The 19,846-nt window shown below is 38.6% G+C and overlaps 1 protein-coding gene across 1 annotated transcript in view; it reads right to left on the reverse strand.

Moving 5' to 3' along the window:
• LOC137293729 (usherin-like) overlaps positions 1-19,846 on the reverse strand; it is a 94,675-nt gene that overhangs the window by 47,112 nt on the left and 27,717 nt on the right. The window contains exons 12-23 of the mRNA XM_067824441.1: positions 19,155-19,347; positions 18,215-18,378; positions 17,008-17,157; positions 16,058-16,549; positions 11,635-11,837; positions 10,413-10,479; positions 9,756-9,931; positions 8,708-8,852; positions 7,455-7,682; positions 5,011-5,139; positions 3,829-3,957; positions 1,408-1,532 (exon numbers count right to left, since the gene is read on the reverse strand). Coding sequence (XP_067680542.1) covers positions 1,408-1,532; positions 3,829-3,957; positions 5,011-5,139; positions 7,455-7,682; positions 8,708-8,852; positions 9,756-9,931; positions 10,413-10,479; positions 11,635-11,837; positions 16,058-16,549; positions 17,008-17,157; positions 18,215-18,378; positions 19,155-19,347 — 2,201 coding nt within the window. The remainder of the gene's footprint in view (positions 1-1,407; positions 1,533-3,828; positions 3,958-5,010; positions 5,140-7,454; positions 7,683-8,707; positions 8,853-9,755; positions 9,932-10,412; positions 10,480-11,634; positions 11,838-16,057; positions 16,550-17,007; positions 17,158-18,214; positions 18,379-19,154; positions 19,348-19,846) is intronic.

The raw sequence follows: 19,846 nt of genomic DNA on the forward strand, positions 1-19,846 counted from the left end.
TATTGACACCTATATGTCAGCCTGGATGTCTTCTACAGACAATATGCAATACACACCTTCAATCATTGACTACATGCCATTTGAACTTAACACTTATCAGGCTATACGCCATAAATAAAAATAAACTGAATAATTGTGCATCTGGTCCTGTCTCATTACGTTATTAGGCAGGTGTGATACTTGCACACATGACATGTTTTTATGTCTTAGGGTTGCAAACAAACTATATCCAGTTTTCTCAGATGACTGGATCTGACGGAAACTAGTCCAAACTCTTGTCAGCTTCAAGCCCTGCTTTGTACAGTTGGATGAATGACAGTTTCTAGCCATGCAGCAGTTCACCGTCTCTACTGAGATGAGTATTGATTGGATCGAATGCAAATTCAGAGAACATGTTTTACTAAACCCAACATCTCTATATACATTCTTTATGGATAACAACTACTTCTAGTGTATATGATTTTGTTTGACATTAGTATATGACTCCATACTGAAACGATGCATCAAATACAATAAAAGTTTTCCATAAAGAATCTTTCTTTCTTGTGACTTGCCATATTTCTAAAAATGCCCATCAAACAGTTGATCTTTCTGTACACACAATGAGCCCACAACGTATCAGTAAATGATCCAGACAATCAGAAGCCGTCGTTACACTTGAGTGCACACCCACCCGCTATGACTGGGTTTGGTCTCCAGAGGGAAGTAAGCCCATGTCCAAAATATTGCACTTTTGAATCGTGATAACACACTTATAACTTTGTTTATTTGTTTTTTCACAAGCAGCAATGTATATTATATGTTATGAATAAATGATAATTGTGTTTTAATTATGTTTAATGTTTTGGTTGTATGTGACCTTTAATGTTTATGCATGGCACTTTCAGCTATCTTAGCGCTAAGAGAGCTTCCAAAATGTAGGCCCAGGAAGCCTGTACAGACAATCTGAAGATACAATATAACACGTCAGTGTCATTCAGACAGTCTTGGAAGCCTGTGCTGATGATCTGCAGATATAATATAACACGTCAGTGTCATTCAGACAGTCTTGGAAGCCTGTACTGACAATCTGAAGATACAATATAACATGTCAGTGTCATTCAGACAGTCTTGGAAGCCTGTGCTGACAATCTGAAGATACAATATAACATGTCAGTGTCATTCAGACAGTCTTGGAAGCCTGTGCTGACAATCTGAAGATACAATATAACATGTCAGTGTCATTCAGACAGTCTTGGAAGCCTGTGCTGACGATCTGCATATACAATATAACATGTCAGTGTCATTCAGACAGTCTTGGAAGCCTGTGCTGACGATCTGCATATACAATATAACATGTCAGTGTCATTCAGACAGTCTTGGAAGCCTGTGCTCAATGGTGATATAAATACACACACTGAATCTTACCCCAGCTTTTCTGTCATTCATTCTGAGTTGCGGGAAGTTTGCAGGTAGGCCTCCCACATATACCGCTGTTGTCTGCCCGATGATAGAAGTGTTCTCACATCTATTGCCTATAATACGTCTGTTACCTAGGCGATGAATAGACACATGGATCAAACAGTACTACAATGACTACTATGGCATTTATAGAATTCATAGTCAAGAAGCTAAAGTAATTAAATTAATTGAATTTCATTATTAAAAAATCAGTACAAGGTGAGGAGTACATGTGCTTCCAAAACTAGAATTATCATATACATGTGAGAAAGTAAAGATTTAAAATGGAAAATACGAGGTATGAAAGACTAAGAGAAGTAGTGAAGTATACGAAATAGTTCTATGGATGTATTCTATTCTCCAGATTTGTTACACAATGTAAAACTTTCTAATACAAAATATACTGAATTACAAAAGAAACACAAATAATTGTTTTTAAAACTACATGAAATAAGGTGGATTGAGGTGGATTGATGTGTGTTTGATGATGAGAGAGAGGGAGACAGGTAACAGTAAGATAGTCAACAGTGAGACGGGTAATAATAGTAAGACAGGCAACAGTGAGATATTTTTAACAGTAAGATAGGTAACAGTAAGACAGGTAACAGTGAGACAGGTAACAGTGAGACAGTCAACAGTGAGACAGGTGACAGTAAGACAGGTAACAGTGAGACAGTCAACAGTAAGATAGGTAACAGTAAGACAGGTAACAGTAAGATAGGTAACAGTAAGACAGGTAACAGTGAGACAGGTAACAGTGGGACACTGTACCGTGAGACAGGCAACAGTAAGATAGTCAACAGTGAGACAGGTGACAGTAAGATAGGTAACAGTAAGACAGTCAGCAGTGAGACAGGTAACAGTGAGACAGGTAACAGTGAGACAGTCAACAGTGAGACAGGTAACAGTGAGACAGGTAGCAGTAAGACAGGTAACAGTGAAATAGACAACAGTGAGACAGGTAACAGTGGGACACTGTACCGTGAGACAGGCAACAGTAAGATAGTCAACAGTGAGACAGGTGACAGTAAGATAGCTAACAGTAAGACAGTCAGCAGTGAGACAGGTAACAGTGAGAAAGTGCACAGTGAGACAGGTAAATGTAAGACTGTTAACAGCAGGACATGTTACAGTGAGACAGGTAGCCGTGTGACTGGTAACTCTGAGAGAGGCACCATTCATGCAGTGATCTAGTAATTTAATTGACACAGGCAATGTTCAGGTGGGACAAGGAACAAAGAGTGATGTGACACAGGTACAGCTGCTTTAGGTAGAGAAGGATACCTCTCCAGCTCTCGTCAACAATGACAGTGCCATTGATTGCTGAGCGCCGGGCAACAAAGTCGTGCCACCGCTGGTCGTGATAGCTCAGACCTTCATCATTAGTTGTTGTTACCTTTGTCACACGTTGGCAGCCTTGGGTAGATTTGAAGCAAGAGGATAGAGTTTAGAGGTAGAGCTTACATGGACAGAACATGGATGTGAAATCTCCAAGGGAACAACCATTTTCAAGAAGGTACATGTTGACCAGTGATGTTTTGGATGCCAGTGCAGAAGTGCATTGCACCATCTGTTGGTGTAACCTTGGTATCTCCAGAACACAAGTTGATATGTCCATACTCTATGGACACCATTACACATGACACAAATACCTTAACTCTCTGAGACACTTAACAAAACTCATGAACACCAACTCTAAATCTCTGGGTACCATCTCTCTATTACTGACAACCATTTCTCTACCCTGGATATCATATCGCTACCATTGAGCTTAGGCAGAAGAACTACCCTACCCTACCCTAATCCAGATATTCATATACAATTTCAATATTCCCTGGTTCTTTAGGTGCTATCCTAATATCAGTTTGTAGCCACATCCCTTGGCCATACAGGCTTTAAGGTAATAACACTATGGGTACACATATAATGGTTGAGGTCAGGGGATACTGACATGGTCAGGACATTGACAAAGTCAAGCTATGCATCTTTAGTTAGAAGAGTTCAGAATATGTCAAAAGACATAACTTGGGTATGGAGACAGATGACGTCTGGAAATCGCCTGTAAGTATAACATAGCTGAGGTCAGAAATACAGCTGTGAGGGGGATAAAGATGCAGTCAGGGGATATAAAGTCGAAACAACTGATGTCTGGAGATGTTCAAGATGAGTTCAGAAGTTGCAGCTGCTGGAGCTACAGATGAGGTCAAGAGATACAAAGGAGGTTGAGTAACATAGCTGAGGTCAAGGGTCAAGGGTCAAGGAAGAAGCATCAGATGAGCCCAGGTCATGTAAAGGTGGTTAGGGAACATGGTAGAGGTCAAGGGTCAAGGGTCAAGGAAGAAGCATCATGTAGTCAGAACAGAAGCAGTTGTACAGCTGATATCTGACCTTCAACTTGATCTAATTTGATGCGACTTGCACCAGCTGATCTGACAGCAACGAAATTGTGCCAGACCTCATCAGCATACGAAACATTTCCATCAGTTGTTGAGTTTATTTCAATGATTGTAAGGCAACCTGTTGAGTGAAGACATGTCTAAAATAATGGATTGTATCAAATGCTTTGTAAGCAATTCAGTGATGCCAACCAATCCAATTTATCTTCAGGCCGGTTACCTGCAACTTAAGCTAATATTATCAATAATGTCATGTTTTACAGACCAATTTGGTCAATGTGTCAAGTAGACAGCACATTTACAAACAAACCAAATGTTGTCAGTATTGAAAAATAAATAAGGCTGATGGGGTCATTGTCTGCACAGGTGCTACAGATATTACCCAAGGTATGTTTCTGTATACAGAAAGAAGCCCTAAAAATAGTGAAAAAATAGATAAATGCTAGTACCTTCTGTTACTAAGTCAGTAAGTAAATGAGTTTAGTTTTATGCTGCACTCAGCAATATTCTGTAAATAATCGAGTGTGGACCAGACAGTCCAGTGATCAACACCATGAGCATCGATCTGCACAATTGGGAACCGATGACATGTGTCAACCAAGTCAGCGAGCCTGACCACTCGATCCCTTTAGTCACCTCTTACGACAAGCACAGTCGCCTTTTATGGCAAGCATGGGTTGCTGAAGGCGTATTCTACCCTGGGACCTTCACGGGTCTCCTGTTACTAGACTCAATACAGACATGCATAGCTCCATACTTATTAACCTAAAACTGAAACCATATGTAGTTGGTCACATTGCGTGATTGCAAGTGCTATATATTGTGCATCATAAAATATTTCTTACTGTATATGGTTGTTTCTTATATAACATTTTCAAATGCATCTCATGCAACAGAACGACAGTTCTGATCAAGAAAATAGCAAAATGCAGAATGGACTTGTACTACGATATGTTTCTGTATTTCGATTTTGGCCAGGTGATGTTTCTGTACACAAACACGTACCTGGTGTATGTATTAGTAGTTCTTGGCAGACAATGACCCCTAATTATAATTATAATTATAATTAAGGAAGTGTAAATGTACAACCAGTGTACACACTGTGACAATCCATGTAATCACATATCCCCCGATAGATATTTAAATATTGAAAAGAGGAAAAATATTGAATTACCTTGAGTGTCAAATACAAGCCTGGGACGGCCATTTTCAAACTGTACGACAAAGAATTCATCGTGTGAAGGCGTTGCTGTGAAGAACACTAGGCCATCTGCGGCTTTCATGCGAAACTTGAAACGTATGCCTGTAATGAAAAGTAAAAACTAAGCTGAAAATAGTTAACAGGTAAGAACTGGTTCTAGCAACGTGTTTGTTTTCAGAGGTGTTGAGAAAAGATGGTCAGGTGATGTATGAGAAAGTGGGTGGGTGGGTGAGTGAGTGGGTGAGTGAGTGGGTGAGTGAGTGAGTGAGTGAGTGAGTGAGTGAGTGAGTGAGTGAGTGAGTGAGTGAGTGAGTGAGTGAGTGAGTGAGTGAGTGAGTGAGTGAGTGAGTGAGTGAGTGGGTGGGTGAGTATGGTTTTACACAGCTGTTAGCAAAATTCCAGCAATATCATGATAGAGGACACCAGAAATGTGCTTCACACATTATACCTATGTGGCGGCCCCGCACTGGTTGTTATTTTATCGGGACAACAGCTTCAAATATTTGCAGGCCCTTGTGGCCTTCAGTAAATTAGGAATCTTTTTTTTTTCACAAGTGGACTCTTGCCCTTGGTTTTTCCCCTTTTATGAACGTTTGAAAATGATCCATGATCCATGATTCACGATCCATCATGTTACGATAACTTAGTTTCGCTTCCTAGCATTTCAGCGCTTTGCACATAGGAATATAGGAATATCTTTAACCAGTTTTTAACAATTAAAAAAATCTCCCTGCACCATAGGGTATGCTAATTCATTTTGTAGAAGCAGTGTGAAACTGTTTACATTGTCGGCCATTGTGTTTTTGTTAGTTTGATAAAATGGGCCAGCAGATTTCATTCAGGGCCTGTAGATTTTAAAGTCAACAGGCAACAGCAAGCCCTGATGGCCAACTGGCAAATTAAAGTATTGCAAACACTGATGAAGGGAACTGAACCTGGATCTGTGGTGCAAACGCTTTAACCATTGGGCTACCAAACCACCCCTGTCTGTATAAGTGTAAATACACAAGCACCTACCTCAATAATTAATAATTGCAATATTTCTTGATTAAATTCTAAGTGGCAAGAACTACAGATCAAATTGTCATGACGTAGATAATGATGTTCCAATACAGTATTGTATCTTGACACGACGCTAATGACACAATACACTGATCTACAACGTGTACAACATTACATATGACACATTTAATTACAATCCATTTTGAATAGGTGTTAATAAGAACAAAACACTACAAGAACCAGCTTATGCAATTTCTTTAGTTTTTTTAATGTTGGCTATAAATAGCTGATTTTGTCCCCTAATCATCATGTTTCCGTCCTACAATATGAAATTGTGGCTTGCAGAAATCAAAAAGAGTGAATGAGCGATTGAGTTTAGTTTACACCACATTCATCAATATGCCAGCCATGTGATGGCAGATGTAAATAATTGAGTCTGGGCCAGACTCAATCCAGTGATTAACAGCATGAGCATCAATCTGCTCAACTGGGAACTGATGAAATGTGTCAACCAAGTAAGCAAGTCTGACCATCCGATCCCATTACTCGCCTCTTATGACAAGCATAGTAACCGTTTATGGCAAACATGGGTTTCTTGAGACCTTTTCTACCCTGCACTTTCACTGGTCAAAATTAAAAAGAAGATTAACTTTTGTGATACATATTTACAAAGAGAGAGAATATGAAGTTATGGAATAAGAAGTATTGCATCAGAATTCATATCAAATCCATTTGATCACATTGCAGCTCCCTCATATCATTTTACCTCTGTTGGTTTTACCTTATTAGTCTCACAGTCCCTGAACCACATTATGCTCCCATCTGCCTAGCCCCTCTCTGCAATGCTCAAGCCCTAAATGAAGCAAGTCTAGATTTCCCCAGGTTCAGGGATCCATGATCTCCTTTTCAATTTAAATGGGTTTATTTGTTATGATATATATTATACATATTCAGAGTAGGAGGGGTATGGCAGATAATTTTGATAATTTTGAGAAAACATCTACTTATAATAGAGTTGCTTGATAGAATGCTTGATTAAAACAAAATCACTATACTTGATATTTAAATAGAAACCTTTAATCTCCACTCTCCAAAAGTCCTGAAATTTTAGACAGCAACTTGACCCAGTCAAGGAATATAAGAGATCAGAGTGAGTATTTAAAACAATAGATTCAAAAACATTGCAAAACAATTGAACAAAAGTAAAGAACACGACTTCAAACCAAACTTAACTTGGCTTGCAATGAGAACGGAAATATATTGGAACAGAAAGTCTTCTGTGTAATCTGAAGTTTTCTGAATGTATGTCAAACTACTGGTTTGGATCAGTGTGTTGCAGTAAGTATCATTTTCATGTCTGAACCAGTTATATTGCGCAGCCCTAATTCAAAGATAAAACATTAATCTAGTTTTACCTGTGAAACCAACATTCTGAGGAATAGCACTTGACGGGAACTTGTAGTATCCTCCTCCAGGAAATCTGGTTCCACTGACAACCTGTGCTGGCGATGGCAGAGCTGTGATGGTCTTTTCAATGGTATAGACTGGGGGAGGTCCATTCTGCAATGCCGGGGGTGCCCATGTGATCTTCATCACACTTGAGTTTAAGCCATCTACGAAGGGTTTCTCTACTTTAGCAGGTGCTGCAACAGAGTCCACATCAACTTAATCTTCCAGTAAATATGACCAACTTCATCATATTACTTGTATCTAGTCATAATTTTGTTGATACTGTTCTGAAAAAGAAAACTATTAAAAACACTATACATTTCTTATGACTTCAAGACAAGTAGGCTTTAAACATCTAATGGTTTTCACCTTGGCTGTTCCTATTCACAATTCAGTGAATCAAACTTACCCTGTCATGAATTGAATTTGTTATTTACAATCACTGAAATGAAATATGAATGATGCCTTTAAATAGGATATTTCTTTACTTGAATTTAGTGTTATTTAAAAAAAAAGCCAAGCCTATTTTATTTCTTGTTTTTTGTTATGGATCCACCATTCATATTTTTCCAGAATAAGAAAAATCAAAAATCAAAATTAAATTTCCCCACTCAAAAAATAAAGTCCTTATCATTTTATTTCCTAAAAAAGTAAACTTACAAGAAATTTATTTGTTGATTATTACACTAAAATAATGGATTCTAAATTCCCAAAAGTAAAATACTTTTAGTAGGAATATGACTTGTGAATTTAATTTAGTTGATTTTGCAAGATATGCAAAAAGGAATACATTCAAGCTAGGCAGGACTGTAGTAAACACTAATATATTTTATTTGACATTAATGTGGCCACTGGTCATTAAATTAAATCTGCCAACATGGTCAGAAAATGTCTGAGAATATATGTTGTTATTATTTCACTGAAATATAATGAATAATACATAGTGAGTGAGTTTAGGTTTACACCGCACTCAGCAATATTCCAGCTATATGGCGGGAAAAATACATCAGCTGCTGACATTTTATTGAATTTGTGACCTCATATTCGTGATATTTGTCATACTCTCATCATGGTAGATGTTGCAGCTCTTGTAACCACAGTGGAGTAACCCTGTGGTTAAAGCATTCGCTTGTCATGGCAAAGGTCCGGGTTTGATTCCCTGCATGGGTACAAAGTATGAAGTTCAGTCTCTCACTCACTCACTCTAGTACCCACATACCTGCAAGGAGAGTTTTCCCTGTTCCTGCTGTGCTGTTGACGCAGGCAATGCTGTTACATGCTTCTATCTGAAACTGGTGTTCTGAGAAGGGTGTGAAGCCTTGGACCACTTTGTAGAACTCATTTCCCGGAGACTCGTGGATTTTCTGGTAGATGCATGAAGAGCTGATGTTAGAGCTTGAACTGAACACAGGCACACAAGTCTTGAGTGTCTCAACAGCTTCATAACCATTTCTAATGTGAAGCCGACATGTATCATGCATATCATATTAAATATGGATTGAACTCCAGAGATGCAGATAAGCTGCGTACCTGCATCAATTACACAAAACTTAATTCCTATTAGGTCTCCTGTATACAGGTATGCTTGAATTTTTGTCAATATTTAATAAATTTGATACACACAAAAAAGTGCATACACACAAAAAAGTCAAATCTTAGCTTGTGTACAGGTGGACAGATAAAATAACCGAGGTATATTTGAGACGTTAATTTTCAACACATGAACATGGCAACTTGCAGACTTTCTTATCGTTTCTCGTCTTACAGATCAAATAAAAAACACAAAAATTTACAAATAACAAACACAACAAAAACCAACATTTAAACTTTATTATATTTTTAGAATTAATGGAATGTGGCAAAAAAACCCAACTGAGTTTGAGTCAGATTGGTAAAACGTATCTGGTAATTCTGACGGAAATTAAGATACCCAACTGAGATGAACATAAGCAAGTAGATAACTCAATGACCCAAAAAGTTATCTGCAGCTCTGACCTCAATGAACATGGGCATGAATACAATGTATTCTTTGATAACTGTAGACATGACATTCTTGCTCATAAATGTTGGATCTCATGATGACATGCAGCTCCCAACATCCCCATCCCCCTCTCACTCACTCAACACTTTTTCATGGCCCCCATCACAGAACATAAATACAAAACTGCCCCAGGATAAGTAAAAATGGTACGGACATTGTTCAACTTTGCAGCATATTGACATATAAGGAAACAAAGATTTAAGGGTTCATTGTTAAGGGGACATACCACCCAGACCATCGGCGGTGCGAAGGGGTCAGCCAGACTGTTTGTTCGCGTGTACTGATAGACTCTGTATGAGATGATGACGCCACGAGCTACGTCATCTTGAGGCTGCCTCCAGGTGACGTTCAGCTCGGTGCTACTCAAACCTTTGATGACTGGAGGTGGGGTGAAGATAGGAGCTGAAATATCAAACATCTGACTTGTAGGCAGACGTGAACAGAAGGATGAACGAATAGATAGCTGAATGATGAACAGACTAATGAAGGAATAGACAGATGAATAAATAGATAAACAGAATGATGGACAAAGGAAAGAGCATGGATAAATGATAACTATCTAGCTGAATAAACAGAATGATGGACAAAGGAAAGAACATGGATAAAGAATAACTATCTAGCTGAATAAACAGAATAATGAATATATAAATGAAAGAACAGAGGGATGAATAAACAGGGCCTTCTTGTACAAAGCATTGATGAGGATGCAAAGGGTGCCCTCCTGAACAATTTACACTGGTTTCACAAAGTGCCCTGTGGTTATTGTAAAGAAAACCACTAATTAGTTTATCCTGAAAAATTTGGAGGATCAATGCTAGCATCAGGATAAACAGAATTTCACTGAAAACATCAGAACATCAGACTATTTCCAGCAATGGCTCACCTGCCTCCCATGTACGTCCAACTGTCCATGGACTTGCAGCCTTCCCGGCATCGTTCTGAGCAAGCACCTGTAATGCCAACAGTTTTGTAGCATTCTCAAAACACTGAACACTGAGGTTTAAAGAAAACACCCAATTCATCATAGGCTGCAATGTGAAACTGAGAGGTAAACACATACTAAGCTCAAATTTGGTATGAATGTTTGGTTTGCTCAGAAGGGAGAAATAATTCAATATCTAACAACATAGCTATTAGAGCTGTGATGATTTATCATAGTATCTATAATCGTGATACTTTATCAGATGATAAATATATTGACATTTTTGCTGCATCGTGATAAGTATTGTTGACCTTAAAATCGTTAATTTTCATTAGAAATTGACGTTTATCTCAAAATTTACACTGTTACTTGATATCAAAATATGCGTTTTTAAAGAAAATAACTAAAGATAGCATATCGTCATGTGAATTGAATCATATCACATTGTTCCAGGAATTTTTTTTTGGTGACATGTAATGTATTGTGAATTTTCTGTATCGTCATAGTGAATTTTCAGTATCGTCTCACCTCTAATAGCTAATATCAGCCAAATGCAGCACTACATCTACGTCAGCAATATTCATTTAAAGTTACTCTACAATGTCTTTACAAGTATAGCAGAAACTATTCAGACATGGTGTCTTTCCTTACAAAAATATTCATTACTCTCTAATACTTTTATATAGATTTGTAATATCCTTGACTCGGATAATTTGATCCCCTTAGTTGTCTCTTATGACAATGGTTGATGGAGATCAATTCTAACCAAGATCTTCACAGGTTCATGCACAAAGGTGCACACTCAGTTCCTGTGACTGTTCAAGCAATCTTCCAAGCAGCCTATAACCTCCTGATATGACAGACTTGGACCAGGCAAACCATCATCCTAGCAAAGACGGAATAACTGTAAAGTCATTCCCTGTGACCATTCAGTAAATGATACAGGCATTCCATGTCAGAGCTAACAAATGAGGATCTGTGACTTGGCTGAACAGACTGCATATCCTAAGGAAGCAGTGGGCTAGCCCTGTGGTTAAGGTGTTCACTCATAATGCTAAAGATCTGGTAGTCCAATGTGGGATACACAGCATCTGATCAAGATCATTTGAGCCAATCAGATCTGAGCAATTATCAAACACCCCGGGTCATATATATTTTGAAGACCGAAACATGTGCAACTTGCCTGAAACTCATAAACGGTGAATGGTTCCAATCCATGCACAGTAAAGTTAGTGGTCGGAGGTGGCAGGGCATTGTTCTGGTTGGTGCTGACTGGCCGTGGGTTGTACTGTCCACTAGATGTGAAGATGCGACGGAGAGGAGGGTTGCGGGTGCCGTTGACCCCTGGGACACCTTGCATCCACAGCTCGTAGAAGATTATAATACCTGGAAAATATGTGAATGACGACATGTGAATCAATCCAGCTGCTGGCAGTCGCCCCACACAGACATCTGAGTACAGTCATCTCCATAACATAGGTCTTGCGGGTCAATGGATGGCTAGTGTAAACTATTTCTCTTTTCTACAACTTTATTAACCTGAGTACAACCAATCTCAGGCTTCTTCAATGGCATTATTTAGAAGTTGGAGAGTAATATAAGAAATAGCTTTATGGATGAACAGCTTCTTGATTCAGATGATGCTACTGTTACCGTTAATTATTTACCATGACAAACAATGTAAGTAATCCCCCTGTGAACCAGCAAAACAGATCAAAGACAAGTCATAAACGTTCAAATTCTATTATTATGCAACGAGAGCAAGGTATACAAAGTCACAAGTCAATTTCACAATGCTGATTACAAATTCAATTCAAGAGAGACAAAATCTAAGTCAGTGGGTCACAAAAATACAATATGTCAAACTCACCAAAGTCTCGGTACGAGAGGTAATAAATTATGCAGAATGTCAACACAGCAATCGGTGTGACAGCAGATAATGTAGGTCAGGCGTTGATGGGTTTTCAAGCATTGACAGTGATGTAACTCCAGGAAATATGAATGAGTGTCGCCCTCAACATGGCAACCAGTCTTTTTATATATATATATACAGTCACTAACCAAAAGTTAAGTCACTTACCAATATCGTCAACACTGTAGAATGCCCTCGAATAAGTCTCCCAGAAGTAAACACATAGAAAACTAGGAGCAGATAAATTCTGGAAAACCAGAATCCTAAAAGTGTTGACCAGCTATTAAAACGAAATGTGACCCATCATATCTATTGTTCAAAACACTAAATGTTGTGACCCAATAATAATTATTACTTAATTGATAACAAAATATTTCAATTCAGTTCATTTATTTCCAATAGTGTAGGCCATCGGCCCATGACTACAGTACATGCTGTGACATGTCAAGGCGTACATATAATAAAATGTTGCATTAGCTAACACAGGGATACTGATCTAAAGAGCATAGCTTTATAGTTGTAGATAGATAGGTTCTTTATCAGATCACCATTCGAAGTTGACATTATAATGTTAAATTTTTCCATATTTGGAAAGGTATAATATTTACAAGGTATATATTGTTGCCTCAACTCCTTGTAAGACTGACAAACTAAGAGAAAGTGAAACTCGTCCTCAACATAGCCAAGCTTACACATGTTACACACCCTATTTTTTCTACCAATACCTGAATACCGCCCCGTTTCAATGTGAAGCTGAAGAGAGGAGCACCTGAACCGAGCTAATGCATATCTGCACTTCTTTACATTTATACACGCTATATAAGACTCCTTTGAAAGATAAGATTTAAAACAAGAATATATGAAAGTTTTGCTACCAGTTTGGAGTGAATTTCACCAATTTCAAGCGAGAACTGAACTCCGATAAGAATACACCTGGATTAATAACGTCTTGTTGTTCCCAAACATACTCAAAACCTAAACTGTACAACAACTTCTTACACCTAGTAGCCCAATTATCTTTTCCGTATTTAGAAGCTTGCACCAACGTATTATAACACTTTTTGGGATCACGACAATTTGGCATAGACACTAATTTCAACCAAAACTTAATTGACCTTTTATACACCTGAATGTACATAGGGAAATGACCACATTAACCCCCAGCTATATTGTTGGATGTTGCTAGTTTTACTCCTAGGAACTTCTTGCACGCCAGAGTATGAACAGACTCAATATAGTCATTCTGATAAAACGCCCACACCTCTGCACCGTAAAGGAGGATAGGAGCAATTTTAGCATCGAAGATGCAAAAGAATAAATCTGAAGACACACCCTTTATGTGTTTTAGGGAATGTAGTATTGCAAACAGAGCAATGAATAGAAGCACTTATAAAATGACTAAACCAAGCCAAAGTTCTAGTAAATGTAATGCCAAGATACTTGTAAGAATTGACTAGCCTTTTGCATTATAGAACCATCTTTCCTTCCGAGATAAAGATCCACCCCTTTTAAAGACAACTACTTTTGTTTTATCTAAATTAACGTTAAGACCATGTTCAACAGAAAACCTCTCCAATGCATCGATACGTCTCTGTAGCCCTATGATGGAGTCTGAAAGCAATATAACGTCGTCAGTGAATAGTAACAGAAACAACTGTGTGATATCAGGGTGTAGCTGTATACCTCGACCCGAATTCTGCTCAATTTCAACTGCCAACTTACTAATAAAAATAGAAAACAGAAGGGGGCTATGGACACAACCCTGACAAACACCGACTGAGCATGGAAAACTTTCAGAAAAGGCGTTGTTATGCTTAACACAAGCTTTGACAGATTTATATATAGACTGTACTAGCCTGATCATTTTAACAGAAATACCCTGCTGTTTTAAAACTGACCACAACTTCATATGTTTAACGCTATCGAAAGCTTTGGCAAAATCCACAAAGAGACCATAATTAATTTAATTTTACTCTTCCCAAGATACCTTTGTATAACAGACTGGAGAACGAAAATGTTATCAATAGTGGAGTAATCACGCCGAAACCCAGCCTGAGACTCAACGATTTTACCATATACATCACACCAGTAGGTTAACCTATTGTTAATAATAGAAGTGTACAGTTTGCTTATGACGCTCAGCAGAGATATACCTCTAACAAAATATACAGAAAACACATACTTGTAACACTACGTTTGACACAGGTTCTTGTATCATTGTCACTAGCTTGACAACGATTCAATAATCTGCATTGAAACATCCCATTATTTGAATAAAGAAGCTGTTCATCCATAAAGCTACTCCTTACTATACAATCTCAGGTTATTTGATAAGCTATTTGTGATGACGTGAAGATGTGTGATCGCTGGGGAACATTTTTTAGGGAGCCACAGAACCCCAGGGTTTAACCCAAAAACTGATATTGCAATAGGCATCATTGTCAGGGATGACTGTGTATTAACTCTATAAAGTCTGCGGTATACGAGATGCACAGTTGTGCTAAATGTATGGAATCCTTAAAGAGTTATTGTAATAGGTGGCAGGGCATTAGTATATTGTGATTTTGTCACTTTGCAGGAATTTACATCCGAGATCAAGCTTGTCACTAATTCTATCCCACCTCTGTCAAGACGATAACGTCATAATAACTCTCTATTAGTGTAAAGTCAAAAACATTCTTACTAGTGTGAAAGTTTATGCTTACATGAACCGCCATATTGGATAACTTAAGATTTTTCTTAACTAGTTAGGTGTGCTCATAAGGTTTCTTTAAGTTAAGAGGTAAACTAAGAACAAAATGACTTGTCTAAGTGTTTTCTTACAATTTAACAACATTCTTATCGAAAGTAAGAATTCTTAGTGGATTTAAGAATTCTTATCTCTTAAGAAACTTCCCAGAAGTTTTATGAATACCGCCCCTCACAGAAACAACTCGAAAGTGTCAAAACTGACCTATGCAAGGAATCCATTTTGGCCTCATTCAAGATTGTTACACTTTGGTTAATTCTGACACTTTGGGTTCATTAGTCTCAGGGTTACAATGAATGAGGCACTGTCTTTTCTGATATTCCATATTAATGAGACACAGTATAAAAACTTATCTTATGTGGATCATGTAAGGTGGGTTGTTTATTTTGTTTTTCATTGACTGAGAGTTTGAATTGTTAGTGCGTGAGCAAACTGGAATGACACTGATTTGAACAGTATTCCTGTCATAGAATTTGTTAGGAGATGAACACAAAGTAATTCGGGTGATCTTGATCAGACGAGGGCGTCCATAGATGACAGTAATGATACTAACAAGAATAATGTACATAGTGCTGAAATCCACACTACAGGGTGAGTAAGTTTAGTTTTATGTCGCGCTCAGCAATATTCCAGCTATATGGTGGCAGTCTGTAAATAATGGGATCTGGACCAGACAATCCAGGGATCATTAGCATGAACATCAATCTACGCAATTGGGAACCAATGACATGATCGCCCGATCCTGTTATTCGCCTCTGACAACAAGCATCTACTGAAGATCATTTCTAACCCAGATCTTCACTAGTCAAACTGCTGATACTGCCTGTGCTAGAGGATTTCTAGTCATAGTCTCTGCTTGGTGAACAGAGGCAATTCCAAACAAATTCACTTGTCAAAGGTGTGACACATAGGTGACCAGGGTAATGATCCCAATTCATTTTTTACCATTTGGTTTACTTGGATGATCCCATTTTATGAAGAGCTGGGTGCTGCTGAGAGGGGTTATTCTTGGAGATGCCTGACCTTCTGGAACTGATGACAGAGTTGTGATCACGACGATGTTACTGGATGAACAGTTACCAGTTGTGCAGGTGTGGACAGAGAAGTTGTAGCTGGTGAAAGGGATGAGGTTGGTGAGGATAGTGCTTAGTTCTGTCCCCTCCCAGTGGGTCATGTCCGCGGCAGGATGACTAGGGGTTCGTGATACCAACATGAACTTGTCCAAAGGACCATTCATTACAGTGGGATAGGTCCATGAAAAAGCTGCACTGTGAGAACCAACGTTCCTGACGGTGAGGATGCTGTCATTGCTGGGCCTGCCGGCAAGGGTCCGGAAGATAACAGTTGTGCTTCTTACACTCCCAAAAGCGTTCACTGCCTCAATGTTGTAGGCATAGTTTGTGAAAGGTTGAAGGTCAACGTCTACATACTTCAGTTCTGAAACACACAATCAAGGGAGATAACTGGGTGAGAGCACAGATGTGTCATTTGACTCTTTATCAAAATCCTCAAATGATTCCACCTGTATTCTAATGTGAGAATTGAAATCACTCTTGTGTACTCAAGTACAAGAAAATTGACTCGTTGAAGCTCTAATTCCACAGTTCATCACTTACCACAACTGCCCCAGTTGGTTCTACCAGCTGAAGAGTTCCTTTTGACCCTTTATTCCTGTATGTCTGTTACAACTACCATCACTGATGATACAACCTACTGAAGAGTTCCTATTGACTCTGTATTCCTGCACATCACTTACAACTACCATCACTGATGGTTCAACCAGCTGAAGAGTCCTAGTGACCCTGTATTCCTGCACATCACTTACAGTTACCATCACTGATGGTTCTACCAGCTGTAGAGTTCCTATTGACTCTGTATTTCTGTACATCACTTACCACCACTGCCACTGACAGTTGTAATGACTGAAGAGTTCCTGATGACCCTGTATACCTGGATGACGCCATTGGGGTAGTCTGGGGGGGTCCATGTGAGTTCCATGGACCTGGTATGGGGGTAGTGTGTTGGCGGTGGTTGCTGGGATGGCTCTGGAACATTATGCACATCGTTTTTGATTAACAGCATTGGAAATAAATATAGTTTCATATAATTCAGGATGTTAATAGACCCATTTTCAGAGATGCCAATTCCACAGTGTTGCAAATAGTTTTCAAAGGATCAAAATTAGTAGTTTGACAATGAAATAACTCAATATATAAGGCCAAATTATCAGCATCACCTCTCTTGTTTTTGTTTCTTTCTGCCAAACATACATTTTATTGACAGAAATATATGTTTTTTGCCTATTTGTCCAAATTATAATGAATATCTTTAAATTTCATAGAATTTCTTGTTCAATCATGCTGGCGTAGTCTGAGGCTAAAATGTGTAGGGACTATGATAAAATCGTAGAGGTTGGCACCTCTGCATTTTGCTTTGCTTGTTTAATGGACACTGAGCAACATTCCAGCTATGTGACAGCAGTTTCTTGGGGTAAATGTTGGGCAGTCTCTTGTAATAGGCAATTCCCAAACAGTTACATGTGCAACACCTCATGGGCTGTATTCCATGCATGTGGATGGGATAGACCTTAAAATAAATAATATTTTAGATATATTGATCACTAACACTCACCATAAGTATCTGACATGATTGGAAAAAGTAAAATTGGAACATGCACCATGTACAAATTTTCCTGCACCCTTGTGACAATCGTCACCTCTGATGGAAACATTTGATGGAAGGGTTTCTTTCTGAATTGAATTCAGCTTTGTAAAACCTAAAAGTAACCTATTGGCCAATCAGAGGTATCAAATCACAATAATCACGTCTGATTGATGAAGCTCATGGATGCATTTCTTTTCCTTCAATTCAACTCAGCATGGTTAAATCTACAGGTAAACAATTGGCCAATCAGAGGTATCAAATCACAATAGTCACCTCTGATTGATGAAGTTCATGGATGCGTTTCTTTTTCCTTCAATTCAATTCAGCATGGTTAAATCTACAGGTAAACTAATGGTCAATCAGAAATATCAAATCGCAGTAACCTAACTCTAATGTGCACTTTGCCAGGTCTAAACGTGAGTCAACTGGTCTCCTCACCTTTGCTGCAGCCGAAGGGGTTGTTGGGATCAAGGCTGCTGGATCCAGGTGCACATTCCTGGCAGGTGCGGCCGATCACAAACTGTTTACAGAAACACTGACCGCTCGTGGGGTTACAGGTGTTGTTGACGCTCCCTGCTTCAAGGCAACCGCATTCTGTGCACCTGAAGACAGTTGGTACATACTTAATCTCAAGGCAGTGTCTTTTGATATAATGATATTAACATGAGTTTTAGTAGGATTGGCTGGTTTTTGTTTAATGCAACACTTATTCAGCGAACTTGTGTAACTAGTGGGTATTGATGACACTATAGTTTGTAGACCACAGCTTTATGGAGGCAGTATGTAAATGATTGAGTCAGACAGACAATCCAGTGATTAACAGCATGAGCATCAATCTACACAAATGGGAAACAATGACGTGTCAGCCAAGTCAGCTGAACCAATTACCTGATCCTGCAGCTACTACAACATGAATTACTGAAGACAAATTTTAACCCGGATCTTCACGGGTACATGAGTTTTATAATATTTACGATGACAATGTATCCTGTTTGAACATGCATGAAAGACCATTAGAGATTCAGGTTAGGATTGGTTAGACAAACATTGCTTGTCGTAACAGCATGATAAGAGGTCAGACTCGCTGATTTGGTTGACCCATAGTATCCAAACTGCATTGATGCTCATGATGTCAGTCACTGGATTGTCTGGTGCAGGATTGATGGTTTACAGACTGCTGTCATATAACTGTAAAAATGCTGAGAGTGGTGTTAAACATAAAAAAAACTGCACGCAAAATGAGCGAATGAATTTTGCTTTACATCGCTTTTAGCAACAATGAAGCAAATGACACTGAAAAGGTTGGAGAATGACAAAGTTGTGTGTCTGTATTCCTACAAACTTTAACATTATGCAGCACTAAAATGAATCTACTTACGTTCCCAACCTTGAATTAAAGTTGTAGTATGTATCTAGGCATTCTGAACATGAGCGACCTGTGACCCCAGACGATCCACCTTTGCATTCACACTGTCCCGTCTGTGTGTTGCAGTTTGTGCCTCCCAGCGTCCCCGTGGGATTACAGTCACATGGCCTGCATCCACCACCAGGCGACCGATCAACAAAGTACCCTAAAGATGAAAAATAGAATTGAAAAAAATGATTCCAGGGTAAAATACCCCGATGAAATGCCTGGATTGTTTGACATGACCCCTATGACCACCACAGACATCCAATCAACAAAGTACCTTGATGAACAAAGAAACATATCTAAAAAAATGAAGAAAACCCAAAATAAACAAACTAAAATTTATGCATTTTAGCTCAATTATTTGTGACATAAACCAATCAATGAAGTACCCTGATGATGAAGATTTAGAATTAATACAGCAGGGAAAAAAAAAACAGCAAGAAATATGAAAAAAATCCAACAAAAGAATGGTTAGATTGTATATGAAGGATTGTACCTTTGGCGTGCTGTATGATCAATGGTATTCTGATGCAACTGTTAAAGTTGATACAACTCTCAATTATGCCAAATCCTCCTTAGAGGTGCAAGATACAGTGTGTACTTAATTTCTATGGACTATATATATGTTTTTTTTGACACGATTAAGCATGACATTTTAC

This window comes from Haliotis asinina, chromosome 8 (genome assembly GCF_037392515.1).
Source record: "Haliotis asinina isolate JCU_RB_2024 chromosome 8, JCU_Hal_asi_v2, whole genome shotgun sequence".
Lineage (NCBI taxonomy): Eukaryota > Metazoa > Mollusca > Gastropoda > Lepetellida > Haliotidae > Haliotis > Haliotis asinina.